Below are 22193 nucleotides of genomic sequence, written 5' to 3'. Positions count from 1 at the left end.
TCAGTCTGTCTGTCACAATAAGAGACAAACATCCATCTCCTCCTCCTCCTCCTCCTCCTCTGTCTCTAACAGAGCAGCAGTGTATGTGGACTGTCCTGCTGGCACTCTGTCCTTCTACAGAGTCTCCTCTGACACTCTGATCCACCTCCACACCTTCAACACCACATTCACTCAAACTCTTTATCCTGGGTTTAGGTTCTTGTCTCCTGGTGACTCAGTGTCCCTGTGCTGAGTGGAGTGTAAAGAGTGTCTCCTGTTACAGAAACACTCTGACTGTTGAACAGATAGTTCAGTCTGTACATGTCTGTCTCTTTCACTCACAAACACGTTTTCAGATTCATGGATTCAATCAGTTGATGTTTGAAACTCTTCTAAATGATTCCTTGTAAACTTCTTCAGTCACAAACAAACAGGAAGTGATGTCACATGTGTTCCTGTCCACACAGCAGAATGAGTCTATTGCTGACAGTGATGTACAAACAGAGTGAGCATTTCTGAGGCCCAAAATAAACTGAGTAGTTCACTGAATGAACAATGGACTGTGAGCTCAGTTCCTTCATCATTAGTATGGATTATATATGTATATGTATTATATTAGTATCATATATATCAGGTGCTGCTGCTTTCAGTCATTGTGCAAATGTGCTGTTTGTAAGCTTGTAAAGCTGCAGTCAGCTGAGACTGAAGAAGTCACCTGATCAGTGAGCAAACGTTTCTGAAAACGTCCAGATGAACACAATCAACCTTTTGGGATCAGCCAGCAATGCAGCATCATTGTTGTTCAGCTTCAGAGGTTTGCAGGAATGAACTGATGACCAGAAACAGCTGCAAAGTCCAAGAAAATACCAGCTGGAGTTCAGCTGCATTTGAAGAAGTCAAAGAAAAGTAAGGATGGCAAAGGGCGACGTTTTCTTCCAAAGAGCTGCAAACATGGTCGACGCCTCATTAGAAGAATCATCTGGACATTTGTGAGGAACTCTAACCAAGAAAGCAACGTCACACAGATCCAACAGACAGTTTCCATGACTGCAAGTGTTGAGTGGAAAAATGCTACATTGCATTATTGCATCCTCTCACCACAGGAGGCGCTGTTGGCACCACTGATTGCTGATCAGCTGTTCTCTGATGATCTGATTGATACTGTGAATAACGGGACTCACTGAACTCTGTGACACAGTGAAGATTACAGAGTTTAACTTCAACATCTGACTGACGTCACACAGACAGAAGGATGAACCAGTGAGGCACAGAACACAGTTACTGGAGATACTGGATCAGCTCCATGTGAACCTCTGATGGAGAAGCTGCTGAGCCAGAGAAACATCAGGACATGACAGCAGCTGCACTTATCTAACAACATGTAGCAGAGCTGATCTATGTTAGAGGATCTATCACAGCAGCTGAAGCCAAAGTCCAACACTGGATACCAGCTGAGCCTGTGCTGAGTGTAGTGTTACAGGAAAAGGGCAGAAACACTGGTAGCTCCCAGTGATGCTGACTGGGGCACAGAGCTGAATGATGCAGCATCAGGACACTGTTTCAGTCTGACTGACAGAGAAACCTGTAGCTGTATCTACATGTGAGGCAGAGGCCACACAAGCAGCTTTCTATGTTTCACAGTGACTGAGATCTTCAGTGGGGGTGGACATGCTCCTGTACAGACCTCTGAGGAGAACCAAGGTGCAGTCAAAGAGTCCAGTCTGTCCTCACAGATGTGAACATGTGCTTTCATCAGGTCTGCTGTCAGCTAGCAGGCTCACATCAGAATCACTGTTCCTGAAAAACACAGTCTGTGTGACATCATCAGTCAGCTGATGGTCCCAGATCTGAATGGTTTCTGTCTCTACTGAGGAAGTCAGAGAATATCACTGAGGTGTGGATCAGGTCTGAGTGAGCTGTGGAGGGACAGCTTTAAACAGTCCACAGGTCTCACGTCCTGCTCAGTCTGGTAGCAGATACCTCGTATTGTTCCAGATGTGCTGACATCAGCAGCAGCACAGCTGTGTGATACCATGAATCTCAGTTATTGATCCAACACACAGTAAATACAAAGATCAGGATTTCTGAGAGTAATCATTATGAGTCTGAACACATGATCACTGAATGTTAGTCTCCACAATAATAAGCTAACACAAGCAAACACAGCTTTCAGCTCTTATTTTGAAACTGGCTTATTTAGAGAGCTGTGATGTGAGCGTGCCTGGCTCTGAGGCACTTGGGTCAGCCTCTGTTGTTTAGAAGTGTTACAGACTGTGAATGACACAGACCTGTCAGTTTCCATGTTTGTCTGTAACACAGCTCAGGGCTCCATGCTGAACGCATCCATCCAGTGTTATTGATCCAGGACTGATACCAGCATTGGGATCAATACAACACACAATCACATGTGTCCACGTGATGTGTTTGACCAGCTTTATTCATTAATGATCAATCAGCTTATTTACTGCATCTGAGTCCAGCTTCATCTAAATGATCCAACCATGAAAATGACATCAGTCCTACAGAAGCACTTCATGCTAACAGGAAGTCATTGATTAAGGTGGAATAACACAGAGACACAACCACTCACAGCTAACCTGACCCCACTAACTGCATGTGTTTGGACTGTGGGAGGAAGCCGGAGTACCGGAGAGGACGCACACAAACACGGGAGAACATGAAGCTCTGAAACAAAGATGGTGGATTTGACCTCAGGACCAGGCGGGGTTACGGGGGTCATGACCCCCCAATAATAGATCCAGCTACACTGAAACTGTCAATTTCATTTACTTTTACAGTTTTAAAGCTATCAGGCTGCTTTGTGGCTCACTCAATACTAAACTAAGAAACTTTCAGTGTGAATCATTTGCAGGAACACAGGCAGGATTTAAAGTGCAGAACTTTACAGTCTCTGTCTCAAAGTTGGTCTAAACATGCTAACAGCTCTTTGTTTTTTTCAGTTTTCACTGGTTTGATGTAATGAAAGAAATTTTAAAGAAGCAGACGATTGTTGTTATTTTAGTTCTATAGTTTCATAAATCGTGGTGTGGATCTAAGTCAACATTCAGAATAAATAAGATAATACAGCACTTTGATGGTTGCCTTTGTATTTTCCCAGCAGTGCTCAGGTTGGTTCTCGGCTACATTTACATACAGATGTTAATGTGTTCAGCAGCTGGACTCATCTGAGGAAGGAACATTGGAAAGGTGCTCAGTGCACAACTGCATCACTAATTTTATGTAAGACCCTGTGTTTTATTGTATTTATATATTTGTAACATTTGACTCAAACACTTTTGGGAAGGATGAAAATGTTTTCAGGAGGAAGTTTTTCCTTCTGTCCGACTGCAGTACACACAACACTGCGTCTCCCCCCATTATCACACTTCCTCAGGCTGGTGATGAGCGCCCCCTGGTGTCAGTGTTGATGACGTCATGCACAGTGAAACATAAACGGTGTCTGTTAATAAAAAATCATGTGTCCATTCTCATGTTTGCATCATGTTTCTGTAAAATCATCAGCTGTTTCTGAACCTTCTTCATTGTTTGACTCATTCCAACAGCTGTGAGCTGTGATGGAGTCAGAGCAGCTTCATCACTGATGTTCAGGTGAAGCTGAACTTAATAAACTGTAGAAATGATCAGGATTCAGGCTGGATGTGTAAAACACTTCTGTGTGAGGTCGCAGTGCTTCATATGTGTGTGTGGGCTGAAGCACACACGTGTGAGTCCTCAGAGGTTTCACACACATCACTGCACACACTTATAATCATAGTTTAAGCTTGTGGATCATATCGGACACATCAGCAGCTCTTTGGAGACAAAGATTTGAGATTTAAGATGAGTCATAGTCTTTCTATCCATGGTAGCTTCCACTGCTGAGGCTCGGGAAACATGAAGAGGATAATTAAGAGCAAGCATCAGCTCTGTCTCATCTAACTACACAGTATTATGATCATGCACTTATGTCTCAAACTAAGACACAATGAGACAAAATGAGTTCTGTGAGTCTTTAGATTATCAGTAATTCTGGTGACAGTTTGACGCTCAGTGGAGCCACTTTTGGTTTGTGATGAGTGTTTTGTGAGCTTCTGTTTTGTGAATCGCTCTTTGTAATTTAGAAGATCGTGCAGAAATGTGCGCGCCCTTATCTGAGAGGACACGGAGAGAGTGTCGCAGACTCGAGGTGAGGAGATAAACCTCGGAGCTGGATGGCCTGCACGTTACCCATGTGCATCTTTTCAGTGACATCAAGTGAACCCATAATAAGCATTTCTATGTCTTAGACATCATGTCCATTTCTAATGAGAGATTATTTTTAAATGAGGGAAACCTGGTCTAACAACACGCTTACAACAGAGCTAAAGGTTCACCACAGTGAGACGGTGGGACTCTGATAAGAACTGAAACACTGTGTATGAACAGCTGAGACAAAACTATATATAAACACTCATTTATTCCAGTTTAGTTTACAATGATTTCAAAGTAATGTGGAACGATTCATGTTCATGAGCTGTTACAAACACAACTATTGATTTGTCTATATATGGTCGGACTACAAGGCTCGTGTTGAGGCTCTTGGAATAATGTGTGAATTACAGCAAGAAATGATGGTTTTCCATTTTACCAAAGTGGAATAAAATCACCACAGCAAAGAAATCATGTTATTGTCTGCAGCTAAAATATATGGTGAACATGGTTTTATAATAATGTGCAAACACAACCTCACTCTGCTCTATACGAGGAGCCAACCACAGCTGTCCGGGTCTTCATCCACCACCTCCACCATCTTTGCTCATCATCATTCACTTAATTGCTGATTGGTTTAAATCAAACTCCATTACAGGTTCAACTCCATTATATAACAGCATGTTGACTTTGGATCTGGTGTGCAGTGCCACCTTAAAAGATGAGGAAACTAAGAGATTACAAAAAAAGAAGTGGAGGAGTTAAAGAGCTGCAGCAGATTAACAGTTTCTGACAGTCATGTGTTAGAAATAGGACGATTAGATGAGCTGAGGGATCCATCTACTGCTCAGTGAAGCCTCATCAGAAACAGTCTCAGTGGAAGGATGGCTCTATTGTTAAGGAAGGACACAGGCAGAAAGACTGGCGTCTGTCACACAGGAACTGGACTGAAAATCAGCTGCACATATTCATCAGTATGTGCAAACATATTATAGGTGTGGAATTCAGGACAGTACCATCAGAAGTTGATCCACTGTGCAAATGTCTGATTGGCAGTGGCTTCATTTTTCACTATGAACAAACTGCTAATGCAGCATCACAGGACGTCAGCCATGGATTGGCCTCCCCAGACCTCAACATTACTGAAACATCTTAACAGAGGATGGAAACAAAGGGAACCAACATCCAAGAAAAGAGCTGCTGCTGAAAACTTCCTCACAGAAAACACAAACAAGCTTGACTAAGAGACTCCAGGCTGTGCTGAATTATAAAGGTGGACTGACCTCCAGGGTCCTTAGTATCATATAAGCTCAGTTTGTGTCTTATATACTTTCCATTTATATAACAAAATATATAGAAAGGAGGGTGGTTTAAGATGTGTGTAGAGTTTTATTCATTATCTTTAGACAAACAAAGAAAGCACCATCCATTCGTCTCCAGTCTGTATGAAAAACAGGGGAAAGGTCAAATTAAACCTTTGAAATTCCTTTCACAATAAATCCATAAATAAACAAAATAAAACATAGAAAAGTGTTTAAACCCACTTTTCCATAAAGCTGTCAATAGGAAATGTTCCAGTAAACATGTCTGTGTTTCTGCTGTTTTCCTTTCATGCGTCCACAGCTGACAGGTAACCCTATTGGAGTCGCCATAGTGACGGGTGGCGTCTCAGCTTCAGCGTGTTGATGGGCACAGCCATGGTTACCACAGCTGGAGTTGGTGTACGGCGAGCTGTGAGAGGACAGAGATGGAGAACGCACATTTAACTCTTTAACAGGAGATACGTTACGACTAACAGACGACTGCTGTCTACATGATGTCTTTGCAGCCCTTATGCTACATGTTACACAACTTTTCTTCATGCCAACAAGACTGAGGTGCCACATAGTCGACACATACAGCTGATTATGATGCATGTTTTACTATTGCTATGTTCACATCATCTGCTTGGCTTTATTACTGAGAGCCTGGAGATCCTCTGACGTGTGCATGGCTGATGTGAAGTATGATTAGTCCTACATGACATCAACAACAGAGGCAATGAAAGCTTTGTTGTTAACAGGTTGTAGGTAAAGTCAAATGTCTACTTCTACACTTGTGTTGGGTAAAGTTCTTCTCACTGCAGCAGATTTATATCTGTGCTTTCACAGGGCGTGATGTGGAGCTCAGCGCTGAGGTGCAGGTCTCCTTGGAGACGGCATCCTGGCTGAAATATTATCATGCTTCCAAAACATTTCAGCTTTTATTTTGAAAGAAACAAGACTTGAAAACGAATCCCCTTCTTCCTCTTTGTCTTTGTTCTTCAGAGGAGTGTCACCTGGACAAACTCAGGGCTGTTCTAGAGCCTTTGTTATTATTTGACTCCATAGAAATATTGTTGGGATTCAGAGATTCTTTTATTGCTGCCATATAATTTCCCTTATGAAGAATGTATTAATAACATGTTTTACAGTATCAGTAATATTTCCTGCAGGGTTTATATTGCATTGAATATGTCTGTCATCACATTGACCTTTCTATTTTTATAGGTTGAGTTCATTTTATACACAATGCATAAATGTGCTTGGTTAGAGTTGATGTTCCATTCTAGAAGGTTTTAAGCTTCACTGGTGAGAGTGTCCAGATGATTCATGCTGAGGGAAACTAGAACATAGAAGGATAACTGCAATGCATGCTTACAGTACATATAATACATATAATCTAGGAATAGGCCTGAGCAGAGGCCCCAATGTTTCCAGCTTCTTGTTGCAAACCTGTTGCATTTTATTCTACTTGGTAACAGATGAGCAGAGTCAATAATTAGCCTCAGAGACCCTGAGGGCTTAAGATTATTACCTTGTATGGAAGGTGTTATAGAAAAGAGAAGTTCTATGTCTGCTTATAGCTATTAAAAGATGTACAAGACGTACGATTAACTGTGACTAAGGTCTGGAACCTATTCTAATCTGTCATTGATGCCATGGGGGGGGGGGGGGGGGGGGGGCGTGTACCCCACTGCTTTATAAGTATCCACATTATGTATTTTGGTCAGAAGACATATGTTGATGTTTTCTCCGGGCTGTTAATACACTCATCGTTTGATTGCACTTTCCCGGAGCCTCCGTCGTTTGTTGTCTGGTCTAAAGTTGATCGATCTGGCAGCAGGGTGGACATGCTCCTGTACAGACCTCTGAGGAGAACCAAGGTGCAGTCAAAGAGTCCAGTCTGTCCTCACAGATGTGAACATGTGCTTTCATCAGGTCTGCTGTCAGCTAGCAGGCTCACATCAGAATCACTGTTCCTGAAAAACACAGTCTGTGACATCATCAGTCAGCTGATCGTCCCAGATCTGAATGGTCATCAAATCATAGCAAATACATAGAAACAGAATAATGTGTTAAATAATGCAAAAGAAGAAGAAGAAGTAAACACATATGGGACAAATGGAGACCATTGCAGCTCATCCACCAGTGGGGTAAAAAGAGCAACCAAGAAAGTGGCAGCCTGCACGGCCACAGATGTGCTGGAGGAGCTAGAAGCTCTACCCATGGAGAAACTCCTGGAGAACCTTGCTAAGCCTAACAGGGGACAGGTACTTCTGCCCAACCTGGCAGCCACAAAGTGAACTCATTTAGGTAAAGATAACCACATGCACCTAACCAGCCTGCACCAGCCTGACATTTCTTCCTCCTAAGTAAAAACCAATGGATGGATTGAACTTAAAGTCTCAGCTCAGTTTTCTATTTTGACCACCTACACCCCAAGATACTCTTTTAAAAAGTGTTGTTTTCAGATCCCTTTGAAGTTCATAAAGGGCCTGTTCATTTTCATTCAGATGTTTTATTACATAAATGTTACTGTTTTCTTTTGATTTATGCTCCCACTACACTGCACCTCTACAAACAACAATGCCACGGACTGTCAGCTGCTTTTACATGCTGTGAACATGAGTAGGTTTGATCAGAGTTTCAATTATCAAAGAAAAGACAAACTGAGCAAAAAGAAGGAAAAAAAGACCAACTTCTTCCCAACTGACAAGAAAAATACTCGTCATGTTTTCATAATAAAGGATCAGGCTCCCCATTTATGACAGCTTGGACCAATAATGTATGTTACACTGATGCTACTGTAGAGACAGGGTCAACATCTCTATTTAAATAGAATTAATATACAAAACACAATAAAAGTTATACATGAATTATTCATTATTTTTACTATTGATAAAATTCATGTATACTAATCAAAGTTATACATGAGTAACGACATTATTAATAATGATTAATAATAATAATTCTAATGCCAAAATGATGACTGTTCATAGCTCCTGCTTTGAAATACTGAACTTAAACATTGACCTGATGAAAGATCACAATTCACAGTGGCCCACTGTCAGAATCATTCTGAATATAAACTCATCGAGTTAATCTGAACCTTTCTCAAATGTGCTGTGAATAAATGCTGCTGCAAGCCACTGTGGGAAAGCTGTGTTATTATCATGGAAACATCTGTGACACATTCACAGAGGACGAGGACACAAAGGGACGACACGCAGAGGCTGTGTTAAAGTCAAAAATCCAAATCTTTAGTCCTAAACAGGCAGTGGTTACAAACAGGAAGACGAGCAGTCCATTAAACAGTCTACAGGGTCAAACATACAGAGAATTCAAACAGCTATTAAAAACAAATAACTGGACACTGAAAAACTTCAGTGATGTGTGAGGCACCAAAGGGAAGCAGCTGAGTATATTCAATGAATTCTCTTCAAATACAAAGACAGAAACTCCTACAGGCAGCATGCAAACTGAGCAGGATACACAAAGATCAGAGATTACAAAAGAAATCAGAAAAGGATTTCAAACTTACTGAGAGCAAGGCCTCTGTTACAAATCTGTCTAATAGAGAAACATGCTGTACAGATACAATACGCTCAGTGTTCATGGTCATTTAAAAACTGGCTCTACCTGAACCACTTCAATATTTTATGAAGTCACTGAGTCGACCATTTCTACAGTTTGTTTCCTTCATTGCAGTTAGAGTGCGGCTGGTAAGGATGAAAACACACACAGAGCGTAAATTGTCTTTGTTAGTAACAAACGTCAGCAAAGAAAAGACAAAACACACAAACACTCTCATGATATTCATGAATCATTAGAAAGCATCCAAACATTCTGCTCGTGGACTTTTACAGTCTTATTTGCACTCGCTCATCTTCATAATCATCCTGATCAATACATGACAGGGGAGGCTTTGAGGTAGGCGGGGCTCTCTGCTGATGTCAGCATGAAAGGCAGGACCAGCGTCTGCCACATGTTGGTGAAACATCACAGTACACTGGCGTGGTTTCCTTTCCAGATGTTGGACGTTTGACACTTCAACGTTGAGGCCAACAAGAAGACACAGTTTTGGGTCGGGTTGCTGCAGGGTTTCTAACTGAGCAAAAGCAGAAGCACACAGACCAACAGGGATCAGATGCTGAGTGTTAGAGGAACATCTGTGCTGATCACTGAATGCTGCTGTGGTCTCTTGTTGAAGTTGGCTGGTGGGACAGTCTAATAGTGATATCCTGCCCATCGGAGGAACACTTTTAAAAACACATGCAATACTTTGTTTGTATTACAGTCACAGTTTATGTTATTTTTGTCCTTTAAAAGTGTTGCTGTACTATAAAGTCCTATAATTTGAGGCTAAAACGGCTCAGAGAGTCTCTCTCTCAGAGGATCTCCTTTGAAAGTGGAGACGGCTTTATCCGCTGATCCACGTCACTTTACCTGGATGTTTTCTTTGAAGCTGGATGAAGACTCCTCTCCCTCACTCCTGCTGCAGCTGTGTGGTCCAGTTGGCCTCTGAGGTCACAGTCAACATCTGTAGCAGAAGAGGGGAAATAAAAGTCCAGGTTACCAAAACTGGGAGCTTTTCCAAAATAGAGCGTAACTGGACTTTTTCAGCCTTACAGGCAGATAGTCGTCTGAAGCTGCAGCTTTTTCTTTTTAGCTTTTTCCAATCTCTGCTCTCGGCTTTCTTTGAGAACATGTCTGCTTTCTTGGCATGGGTCTGTCTGCTGTTGGTGAAGAGACTAAATCCACATACTCGCTACTAAGATCTCCTCAAGTAGTCTCAACCAGATTACAGTTTAAGAGTAAATGTCTCCTGAGAGTTTCACCTTGGGGAGATGCTGTCTGGCTAACATGCAATCATGAGCATTAATCTATGAGGTGAAAAAGTCATTTTAAAAGCTCCAGCCACAAGTTTTATTTCATCTGTGTTTTGGTCAGAGTCCCATCAGACCTCCAGAATGGTGTCAGAGTGTTTTCTATCCACGTGATGAGCACAGGCCTCAGGTCCAGACCTCCACGGGCACCATAGCCTCTTTGGAGCTAATAGGTGCAAGAAGGTTTTGTTGGGATAGGAACTGAAGAGGAAACTGACGAGGAAGGCAAGGATCTTCTTCAGCTCCTCCGAGCCGGGACCTCTTTGTGTAGGCCAGCATTGGCCAGGTAGCCCTCCAGCATCGCTGGATGGCCGACAGTGGAAAACCTAGAGGAGGAGGAGAGAAACAGCAGCTTGGAGCATGTCTTTATACTGTTTAGTTTTTAGAGCCACAGACTTTCTTTTAATGTCATTGTTCAGGATCTATGACTGATTATGTATTTATTGTATTCCTCCATGACTGTGTGACAGCAAGTGGAAAAAACCAGCTTCACCTTTGTTGATATGCTTGTAATTTTAATATTGATTAAATGGCCCATGAAATAATAGAAAGCTCATATATGAAAATGTATTTTAAGACGTAAAATGTTAATCTGAGCACAAAGGAGTACACTCACCTTCTGGTAGATGGAGGTGTAGCGAGCGCTGGTGAACGAAGAAAACAGCGCTGGTGTTTTCTTCGTTCTACCCAAAAAGGAAACTAGCGCAACTTGTAAGCGAACTTGACTTTCAAAATAAAAGCACAAAGCACCAAAACGTTGACTACAAAAAACAAACAGTAATGTACAGCTTAAACAATTTAAAATCATGACATGGATCTTGACAAGATAAAGAAATAATCCAAATTATATACAATGTCATCATGCCAACAGTTACAACATCGATGGAGGATCTTTGTAAGCGCTGAGGATCGTCCTGATGGACAGAACAGAAGGAGAGTGAGACAAGTGAAGATATACTAAACAACACTGTGACATGAACTGAGCCACACACAGTTTGATTCACAGGTGATTGACACATTATTTGACCACAAGTGTCTGTGAAGGTTCTCAGTCATCCAGGTCATCATAGTCAAAGGAGCCTATTTGCCGAATTTAAAGTCAGAAAAGAGGCACAGAAAAGAAGATCAGACACCAGCGAGGGAGGATAAGAAAGACAGACGCAACAACATTGTCATCCCCTATGTAGCCGGTGTATCAGAAAAACTCAGGAGAGTTTTCTCCAAGCATGACATCCCGGTGCATTTCAGACCCAACAACACGCTCAGACACAAACTGGTTCACCCGAAAGACAAAACGCCAAAACACAGACTTAACAATGTGGTGTGTGCTGTACAGTGCAGCGAGGAATGCCCAGACCTCTACATTGGAGAGACCAAACAGCCACTTCACAAGCGCATGGCACAACACAGAAGAGCCACCTCCACAGGACAAGACTCAGCAGTCCATCTGCATCTTAAGGACAAAGGACACTCTTTCGAGGATGCCAATGTTCACATTTTGGACAGAGAGGACAGATGGTTTGAAAGAGGAGTGAAAGAAGCCATCTATGTCCACTGTGAGCGACCATCTTTGAACAGAGGCGGGGTTTACGACACCAACTCTCTGCCATCTATAATCCAGTTTTGAGATCCTTCCCAGACGCCTTAACGCCCACTCACATCCTGGGCCATCTGACCTCAGGAAATCACATGATAAGGTGGGGCCAGGTTTCACAATGAACACACCCGAAACTCTGGCTGATTGGGGCCCACACCCAGTTTCACACCTTGGCTCAGGCGATTAGAGGATCATCAGGGGGTCCTTTTGTCCCTCTGTGGGGGGAAACTCCCACTAGGTTTATATCTGGGACTCTCCACCATTTGACCTTAGAACTGAAGAAGCTTCTCGGATGAGAGGTGAAACGTCTTCAAGTAACTTAAAGAAGTCCAGACGCTTTTCTTTGCAAGCTCCTTTGACATTTGACCACAAGCAATCTTTTCTGGTTTGACGCCGTCTTTGTAGCCAGAAACCAGCTCTCTCCTCGGCTTCCTCCACTACACGCTTCCCCCACGCCAGTCTCCTCCGTCACTATAAAGGGGAGAGTCATGAGCTCCATCACCCTCACCTGTGCCGTCCAACGTCCCGCCACCAGCCTCCACTGCAGCAGGCCAGAGACCACACCCCTGCCACAATAAGTAAAAGTATATCCTTGCTGTACCCTTAATGCTAAATGTGCTAAATTAACCGCTGCCTTTGCCCCTTTGGGATTATTCTTATGTCACTGGGATGTTGACCTTTGACCTTCACATTAGAGAGATGGGCAGACATAATTAGTGTATGAATTTTAAAGTAACAGGTAATAAAGAGAGTGTAGCAAATGTAGTCAGGTTTATTACTCTGTATCACACATGAGTGCCCGAGGGAGGCGGGGCTGACTGGGGAGACACAGGAAACAGAGAGACAGGGCTGACTCGACATGAAACGATGAAACGTGGGACACGGGAACAGAAACTAAACACAGGCTGAAATGAACACTGAGGGAGGGAGAACTAAGATTACTGAGAGCCTGATAAATAAGAAGAACAAAAACCAAGAAAAACAAGAGTCAAAGAAAACCAAAAACACAAAGCATTGGGCCAGGACCCACTGCTGTGACATTTATATGTGATAAAAACATTAAAAACTGCTCAGATGTTGAAATCTTTCTACGTATACTTTAGGTTCAGCTCTCCAGCCTGGCATTTGGTTAAGCATGATTCAAACATTTGATTTTGTTTAACTGGTTTTAATTATAGTTACTTTTTGTGAACATTTGTTGCAGCATTTAAAAATACATCATTTATTTTCAAACTTTTATTTGATTTAGAGCATCATATTTGACCAACGTAAATGTTTTAATTTCATATAAAATAACTGAAACAGTGAACTGAATATCTGAAATCTTTCCTTCCTTAAAAGTTATAATCCTACTTAAGTTATAGTGCAAACGCTTAAGCAACAAATATACTTGATGCTAATTAATTAATATTTCCCTTTGATGTTGCAACTATGCGGTCACTTCTGTCTTTAAACAAAATAATATTTTCCAGTTACAGAAATCATAAAGTCCAAACTAAAGTGCTACTGTTGCTATATGCATTTTATATAAATCATGGATGATGGTCCTGACATGAAGGAAGAGAAAGTTACAGGTTGCATCCTTTGACTTTGTCTCCGTGCCTTTGGGCGATTTTCAGAAGGACAGATGTTTCTGTTCAATTCTTAAATCAATTTTTTCAAACACAAACACTATTTTAAAGCTTCTAGAGAGTAAAATATTAATGATAATTATAATAACAATAATAAAAACAAAAGCTCTCAGATCCATCAAACCAAGCAGCAGAAAGAACAATAACTGAAGAGAAAACTTTAACCTTGTAGACTTCATTATGTTCCAGCTGCTCTACAGACGCTGTGACCTCGCACTTAAGCAGGTCGTAAAGTATGTGCAGCTCAATAACTTCATAATCAGACCCTGTGGTATTTAGGCAGCAGAACTACTAAGAATAACAACTACAAATAATGTTTTTAGGTTTCTGTTGTACTGCAAGGTTCTGTACAGGAGAACCAAACCAAGAGCAAATATTACGTCTCATTTACACCTGAGCACGAAGAGCCATCAACATTTAGCAAATTGAATCATCTTTGTTTAGATGCAAGAAGAATCATATAGAAATGAAAAAGTAGAAATAGAAATCCAGAGCAAAGATATCCTCTAATTCAGCGTAGCACATGTGCAGCTGCTGCGATTCACGTAAGCATTCGGCTCGTCGCTGTTGCAGATTTTTCTCTCGCTGTTCTGGCTCACAGCGCTGCAAACACAAAAATAAATATCCCCAAAGGTGTGAAAGGGAGCTAATTAGTAAGAGTATTGTTACTCTCCGCAGGAGTAGTCCAGCAGTAGAAATCAGTCCAATAACAAGGTGTGTAACATCTAGCAGGGTGACAGAAAAACCCAGGGTAACTTCTAAGGACCTCAACGTCTCTCTCACATTGTGTTTTTTAAACATGCTTCCATTTGTCACTTCAGTCTTTACTCTGAAATACAGGAAGAGAAATCATGGCTGAAACAATTTCTCATGAAACCAGGGGTGTGGTCCAACAGTCAGTTTGGTGAGGAAGGTTCCTAACTGAGAGAAGTGACCCAGAAGTATCTGTGTAGCAGCCACAATGAATCCAGATCATGAGCTTTATTAACTGATCAAAGTCTCTTCTTTCATCTTCTGTATCATTCAGTTTGCATTGGTAATGCCCATTATTGTAATGCTTTTTTAAGACCAGCAAAACTTTATTTCACTTTGGGTTAGCTGGGATAAGTGATGGATGGAGGGAATTTTACTTCAGCCACAGAAATCCTAAACAGGAAGGAGGAGCAGAGTTACAGTGGATCACTATCCAGCAGGGAAACAAGGTTTATTTCAATTTCTTGGCCATGAGTGAGATTTACTGAGTGGGCAAATTAGGGAGACGACACCATCAGATCCCGAGCCCTCCATGTGTTAATCAAGAGACGGCTGCTGTGCTACATCCATAAATAATGAATAAATTAGGAGCTAAAGCTGAAAGGACAGTTTATTTGTACCATCTTCACGTGAACACATTCAAGAACATCACAGATGAAGAAACATTAAAAACTTCCACACTACATAAAGCAAGAAAAATAGTTTTTCTTTCAGGTGGTTTCAGAAAAACAGAAACATCAAACATCTCCAAGACTCTCTTTGAAAGAACTAAAAACCTTTGTTCTCATGGTCCAATCATGAGTGAACTCCCCGATGAAGCCTTGTGTGCTAAAACATGTCAGAGTTTTAAAGGTTAAACATGAGTTTCCAAAACGTTTTGCTGGAGAACAATGAACTATTTGACTGAGTTTCAATCATTTACAGACGAGCAAAACCAGGACAGAGAAAAAAGGACAAAACTGACTCAGTAAAACAACAGAAAAGAAGATCCCATGTAGATCTGTATTATGTAGAAGTTCAGCCCAGCAACCAGTTCAGTTCAACACAAGTTTAAATGATTCTATCTGAACTCTGTGGAGCCTGATCTCAAGCTTTTTGAGTCTGACACAGAAACCAGAGGATCTTTCTGTGTCTTCAGATTCACTGTGATCCAGTGATGGGAGTGATTTCAGCCCTGAGTGATCGCGCTGATGTTTGCACAGAGCAGACAATGAGGTGAATGTTTGGGCACATTGGTAACAGTGAAACAGTTTATTAGTAACGTGGGATCGTTTGTGTGCAGAGTATGATCTGAGATTCCTGAAGCTCTTGTCACACTGGTCACAGCTGTAGTTTCCTTCCATGTGTCCACGTTCATGAATGTTACGACTATGTGACCATGAGAAGCTTCTCTCACAGTGTCTGCACTTGTGTGGTTTCTCTCCTGTGTGGACTCGTTTGTGTGATTTAAGCTGACCTGCAGTGGTGAATGATGACCCACACTGATCACAGAGGTGCTTTTTAACCCCACTGTGAATCAGTTCATGTTGTTTTAACTCACTTGTTGTGGTGAAGCTTCTCCCACATTCTTTGCAGTATTTCAGTTTGTCTCCAGTGTGTCTACGTTGATGTACTTTTAGGGTCTTTTGCCGACTGAAAGTTTTTCCACAGAGGTCACAATGAAAGTCTTTCCCACCACCACAGTGATGACAGGGTTGAGAACTGGATCCATCTGTGTCGCTCTGCTTCTAAACAAAGACACAAAGACAGTGTAAGTCAGTCCTTCAACATTTGTATCCTGAACGTCGCCTGAAATAAAGAGCATCTCTGCAGACGTCCAACTACATTTGACTGTTTCAGTTAACACACTCAGTTTACTGGGCTGCAATAACTACAATACTACCACCATAATACTACAGTAATACTAAAATCATAACTGAAAGGAAAATCTGAATAATCACTCAGAGCTGCTTTTCCATGCAGTAGAATTGCTAACATGCTAACACAGTTTAATGAGCAGAGTTGTTCCAAACAGTCAGGCTAAAATGACAAGATAACAATATAAATACATACCTCACAGTAGCTGCACTTGTAGAGTCTCTTTCTGGTGTGGATCTGTTGGTGTCGTCTCAGGTGATGTGGAGATTTAAAAGTCTTCTCACACAGGTCACATTGATAAGGTCTCTCCTCAGTGTGGGTAAACATGTGTTGTTGTAAGTGTGCGTCTGTTGTAAAGTATTTGCCACACTGTTCACAGCAGTACACATCATGTCTGGTATGAATGCGTAGGTGTGTATTTCGGTTCCCTCTCTGGCTGAAAGTTTTTCCACAGATGTCACAGCTGTATGGCTTAATTCCAGAGTGGGTAACTAGATGCTTCTGTAAGCTGCTACTGTGAGTAAAAGCTCTGCCACACTGATCACAGCTGTACGCTTTAACTCCACTGTGGATGAGTTGGTGTTGTTTTAGGGAACGCTTGAAGGAAAAAGACTTTCCACACAAGTCACAGCTGAACGGTCTCTCTCCAGTGTGGATGACCTGATGCTGTTTTAGTGATGCCTTCAGAGTAAACTCCATCCCACACTCGTCACAGCTGTATGGCTTAATTCCAGAGTGGGTAACTAGATGACTCTGTAAGCTGCTACTGTGAGTAAAAGCTCTGCCACACTGACCACAGCTGTATGCTTTAACTCTACTGTGGATGAGTTGGTGTTTTTTTAGGGAATCCTTCAAGGAAAAAGACTTTCCACACAAGTCACAGCTGAACGGTCTCTCTCCAGTGTGGATGACCTGATGCTGTTTTAGTTTAGCCCTCACAGTAAAACCCTTCCCACACTCGTCACAGCTGTATGGCTTAATTCCAGAGTGGGTAACTAGATGCTTCTGTAAGTTGCTACTGTGAGTAAAAGCTCTGCCACACTGATCACAGCTGTACGCTTTAACTCCACTGTGGATGAGTTGGTGTTGTTTTAGGGAACCCTTCAAGGAAAAAGACTTCCCACAAAAGTCACAGCTGAACGGTCTCTCTCCAGTGTGGATGACCTGATGCTGTTTTAGTGAAGCCCTCACAGTAAAACCCATCCCACACTCGTCACAGCTGTATGGCTTAATTCCAGAGTGGGTAACTAGATGATTCTGTAAGTTCCTACTTTGAGTAAAAGCTCTGCCACACTGATCACAGCTGTACGCTTTAACTCCACTGTGGATGAGTTGGTGTGTTTTTAGGTGACCCTTCCTGGAAAAAGACTTTCCACACAAGTCACAGCTGAACGGTCTCTCTCCAGTGTGGATGACCTGATGCCGTTTTAGTTTAGCCTTCTCAGTAAAACCCTTCCCACACTCGTCACAGCTGAACGGTCTCTCTCCAGTGTGGATGACCTGATGCTGTTTTAGTTTAGCCCTCACAGTAAAACCCTTCCCACACTCGTCACAGGTGTGTTTTTTCTCTCCCTTTCTTCTGTGAGGTTTGTCGGCCTCCTGAGAGCGCTGACTTCTGGCTCCATGTTGGTCCTGCAGTGACAGAGATACAAACAGAGGCAGTGAGTGAAATGCAGTCGTGGAACAAACTCAACCTTCAAACTCCATTAACACTAGTTTTAAACCTGAAGGTGGAGCGTGGCACCAAACACCTTAAAGGTCTCTTATCCCCACCTGCTGGTAGTTCTAACACATTACATCCAACCTGCTGTTAAAGATAATTCATGACTGTTCAAACACTAAAATCATGCACACACACACACACACACACACACACACACACACACACACACACATTATTTTATAATTTAGATTATTTTGTTGGTTCCTATTACATATTTCTATAATTTGTATAGATTTATACAGAATTATTCAGTGATAATAAATCCTATGTTTGTTTATTCTAAAGGAACCCCGTTAGCTTCCACAACAGATGTTGCTCGTCTTCCGTCAAATACTCACATAAAATATTACACAATAAAGTGGATTCAAGATATCCACATAATTTCACTCTTACATCCACAGTGAGGTTTCACAATTGTTCAAATATAAGCAATCAATAATAATAATAATAATATCAATAACATTGAGGCACATTACACAAATTTCAAAAACAAATCATGTCTTACAATATTTACAACAACTAAAAGCTCTGTAAATCGGCTTTTAAGTCTTCATTGAAGTTTTGAATAATTCTCTAATTTTTTAAGGCAACTTATTCCACTTAAAAGTTGCTCTAAATGTAACAGTTTAACAAAACGTTACTTTTAACTCGAGCATTTACTAAATTGCAGCTTGTTGAAAACTGTGTAATATGATGATGTATTTCATCTGGATACTGCAGCTGAGCAGAATAAATGTGGTGTGTTTAACAGAATTGCTTTCTTTAGAACTACAAGTAAGCCATAGAATATTTTAGCCTGTACAGGAAGCCAAGAAAGGTTATTATGCATGTTATCAATATTAGTATAGTATGAACATCTTCACACTAATCTGGACGCCTTATTCTGGACTAACTGAAGTCTGTTAAGATCTGTCTCATTAGCTGCTGACCAAATGATTGAACAATACTCCAGATGAGACATTACTAGTGCATTAATGACATCTTTCATAATGAAGAAGTGATACACAAAGAGCATTTCATAGCCATAGCTATGCCTTGTCGGCAGAGTTATGTGACATTAGTGATGTTTGTACTTTCAGCGTTAACTTGGTTTTAAAGCCTTTAAAATATACGCCGTTCAATAGTCGACCTTAATCTGACAGAGAATGTGATGATTTTGTGGATAATTAAAGTCAGTCATATATCCACAAACACAACAAGCTGAAAGTCAGTGATGCTGCTCGGTTTGCAGTCCTGAACATCACGGCACAAGCAGGATTCACTGCACTGTTAATGTTAGCTGTGTTATATTGCTGCCTCTGTTCGGTGGTGTCGAGCCAAACGCACTTTAACGTGTGTTTGAACGAGCTGACGGTTCACTCGTTAAGCTGAAAGAAAGATGCTTTAATCACAGCAGTCACACATGTGTCCACTGCACCATCTGGAACTCTTCTTGTTTACACTCGTAATAACACAAACACTAAATCCTGCTTCTCTGGTGCTGTTGTGTAGCAGTGTGTACACATGAGACTGTCACCTGTCTGTCTGTCCTGCACTCTCTCTCTGTTTCTTTCTCTCTGATTGTGGAATAAAAGTATGAACATGTGTTTATAAGTTACACTTGTGTTTGAATCCTGCAGCTTATCACACATTTGATTTCCATGTGTGACGACTGCAAGTGTCCAGAGTGAGGACAGACTGAGGGAGCCACTGCTGCACATCATCTGTGAGGCTTTGCAGCCCTGATGATCCACCAGGACAAACTCAGCAGTGTGTGAGGAAGAGGAGGAGGAAGAGCCAGCAGCAGCTGACAGATGGAGAGAATAGACAGACTGTTCCCTGTTTGTGAAGGACTGCTAGGAAAGTTTAACATAACTGTCTGTGCTGAATCAGTCTTATTAGGTAATGTTCAAATAATGTGATCATCCCAGTGTTTCCAGTGTGGGAGAAAGTACTCAGGGCCTTCAAGTTACACACTATGAAAGACAGCAACAAGTTTAATGTTCAGAAACCTAAAGTCTGTATCAGCAGCAGAATGGAGCTAAAAATAAATGTTGGTTTCAGTTCTATGAAGCTTTGAGTATTTTGGATCAGTAGCTGCTGTGTTTGTTGCATCATATTGCTGTAACTGTTTATATGCTTTATATATTCTGAGCTAAGTTGATCTATAGTGTTACATCATATTCTATAAGGATGTTATGTGTTTGTAGACTTTCTGCCCAGTTTGACCCATTTAGCAGACGTCAGCCTGTTTAAGGCTCTGATATCTATTCTGTGTGACTTACAGCAGTTATGACATGGTCTGATTTTCTCACCCAATAAAGGAATATTTCATATATCAGTCTACTCTTCATTCTATCAGACACAGTTATCACAGCTCCTACATTTGCTTTTTACACATATATGTAAGCATTGAGCCACATTTAGTACCAACATATTAAAAGAACAATATTTGTCTCTTATATATGATACATCTGTATACACACTGTCACAGATACTTGTCTGTGAGTGAAGTGATTAATATAATAACTATAATATTGGCCATATTATATTTACATTACCACAGTGAGATGACTTTAGTCTCATGAACAACATCAGCTAATTGTTATTTACAGCTAATCTTAAACGACTGTTCAGCACAGAAATGAAGCCCAACAATCATGTTTCACAGTCCTGTGGTCTCAGCCTCAGATACTCATCAAATCACACAGAGCTCATGTAGAAACAAATGAACTAAATATGTTCTCCTTCATTTCTGTCAAACAAAGCTGTATGAAACGTTTCCAGCTGTTAGTATCATGGTTGCTAGGCAACCTGGGCAGCGCGACGGAGGCTAGACGTCCCATTTCACGAGCCTACGAGCCTCGCACTTCGGCCTTAGCGGTCTTTGAGTACGCGGCCCTTGAGGACTTTAAAGCTGCAGAACCTGAATCGGGATACAGCCATGATGATCTCCAGCCTCGTGCTCGCCAACATTCTCACCTGAGTTAAGAAGACGATCACTGAAATGGTCTCAGCAGGTCCTTTGATGACAGCAATGAAATGCAGTGGTAAGGCTTTTTGGGGATTAAGTTCGTTTTCATGGCAAAGAAGGACGATGCAGTTCATCTGATCACTCCTCATAACATTCTGGAGTGCAGGCAAAATGCTATTATAAAAACTTAAGCAGCAACTTCTCCAGGTTCCAATATTTATGCAATTCTCAAACCTTTTGGCCACGACTGTATAACCTCTTCTGAAGTTTAGTGGATATTATACATGGTTATGCTCAGGATGTGTCGGCCAGTTTCCACTGGAAACGCCTTTTGGTTAAACTGTCAGCGAGGAATTTGCATTTGCACTGTTACATTTTTATATAACTTTAATGCACATAAACAACAGCTGCTTGTTTCAGTGAAAATACATTGATGGCTTTTTAATAAAGTTGTGCAGCTGTAAAGTATTTTGTCTGGTGTCAATTCTATCGTCAGCTACATCGTTATGGCAAATGTTCAAATGTATATGGTGATAAATATCTTTGGTCATATGGTCCTGCTCTGTCTGTCACCTTCTGTGTTGAGCTCATTGTTTCCTCTGTAGTGGCTGAGCTGAGTCCAAGTAGCTGAAAATGTTCCTCTGCTGCTCCGTCAGACTCTCCTCCTCCTGCTGATCAGCTGGGACACAAAACAGATCTTTGTTAGGCTCCACACTGCACTGAAGAGTCAAAGTGTCTCATATGTTCATCTGACAAGTAAAAGAACACATTTTTGTTTCCCGAGGTGGGTAACTTGTTGGAAACAAACACAAAAGCTTTGAGCACTGATACCTGCCATTGCTGGCATTGAAAGATGCAACGCCAGCAATGTGGATTGTCAAGACTCAAACCAATCATCAGGCAAAAACAACAGAGATCAAATGTACCGCATTTTGATCCGGGACGTACTCTGCATGAAAACAAGCGCTCACTCTTCCTGCTCAACAAATGACAAGGGCGGAGCCTTATACCACGTGATACAGAAGCTGTGCCGTGTGATGCTAAAATTAGCAGGGAAAAAACCACGGAGAGCACGTCAGGGATGACGAGAAAGTGACAGGCGAAAATCCGTCCCGGTCAACCACCCAAACATCAATAACGGGAACCTTATACAGCGCTTCCCTATACACGTCGAACTCCCGCAGGCACAAAGACATTACGGAGGCTATCACTTATCACCTGACCAAAGATATGGCTCCATCAACACTGTGCAAAACGAGGGATTTAGGAAAACGATCAACACCCTAGACAAACGCTACACAGTGCCGTCCAGCAACTATTTTTCT

The 22193-nt window shown here is 41.6% G+C and overlaps 2 protein-coding genes and 1 long non-coding RNA gene across 5 annotated transcripts in view; 1 reads left to right on the top strand and 2 right to left on the bottom strand.

Annotated features, from left to right (window-relative positions):
* Positions 1–1046, top strand: part of LOC147337049 (protein NLRC3-like) — a 646813-nt gene extending 645767 nt beyond the window's left edge. For both annotated transcript variants that reach the window (XM_086287135.1, XM_086287146.1), the window contains one exon: positions 1–1046. This exon is cut by the window's left edge and continues 310 nt beyond it. In XM_086287135.1, coding sequence (XP_086143261.1) covers positions 1–232 — 232 coding nt within the window. In that variant the 3' untranslated portion in view covers positions 233–1046.
* A 7415-nt stretch (positions 1047–8461) lies between these two features.
* LOC147337048 (uncharacterized) lies at positions 8462–11099 on the bottom strand. Of its 2 annotated transcripts, none has more exons than XR_015128553.1 (3): positions 10098–11099; positions 9915–10008; positions 8462–9576 (listed from the first exon to the last, which is right to left on the bottom strand). It is a non-coding gene; the product is annotated as an uncharacterized LOC147337048 (long non-coding RNA). The 2 variants fall into 2 exon arrangements; XR_015128554.1 differs by having other exon boundaries at positions 8462–9572.
* Positions 11100–11225: 126 nt separating this feature from the next.
* LOC147337047 (uncharacterized) lies at positions 11226–21580 on the bottom strand. The gene is made up of 4 exons (XM_086286248.1): positions 21442–21580; positions 16388–17824; positions 15713–16062; positions 11226–11268 (listed from the first exon to the last, which is right to left on the bottom strand). Exons 1-4 carry the CDS (start codon positions 21457–21459, stop codon positions 11226–11228), a joined length of 1848 nt encoding a protein of 615 aa, XP_086142374.1. The 5' UTR covers positions 21460–21580.
* Positions 21581–22193: the final 613 nt, after the last annotated feature.

The sequence above is a fragment of the Aulonocara sp. 'chitande type north' Nkhata Bay genome, linkage group LG3 (assembly GCF_057382095.1).
Source record: "Aulonocara sp. 'chitande type north' Nkhata Bay isolate Kocher_YH1m ecotype deep benthic linkage group LG3, A_spYH_male_GT1.1, whole genome shotgun sequence".
Lineage (NCBI taxonomy): Eukaryota > Metazoa > Chordata > Actinopteri > Cichliformes > Cichlidae > Aulonocara > Aulonocara sp. 'chitande type north' Nkhata Bay.
This window is presented reverse-complemented; position numbering and strand designations above follow the sequence as displayed.

Coding starts and splice junctions, on each gene's coding strand:
- LOC147337047 (XM_086286248.1), bottom strand. Junction 16,063..16,387: donor ACAAGTGCAGCTACTGTGAG/GTATGTATTTAT, acceptor GTCTTTGTTTAG/AAGCAGAGCGACACAGATGG. Junction 11,269..15,712: donor TGTGAGAGAAGCTTCTCATG/GTCACATAGTCG, acceptor TCTGTCCATCAG/GACGATCCTCAGCGCTTACA.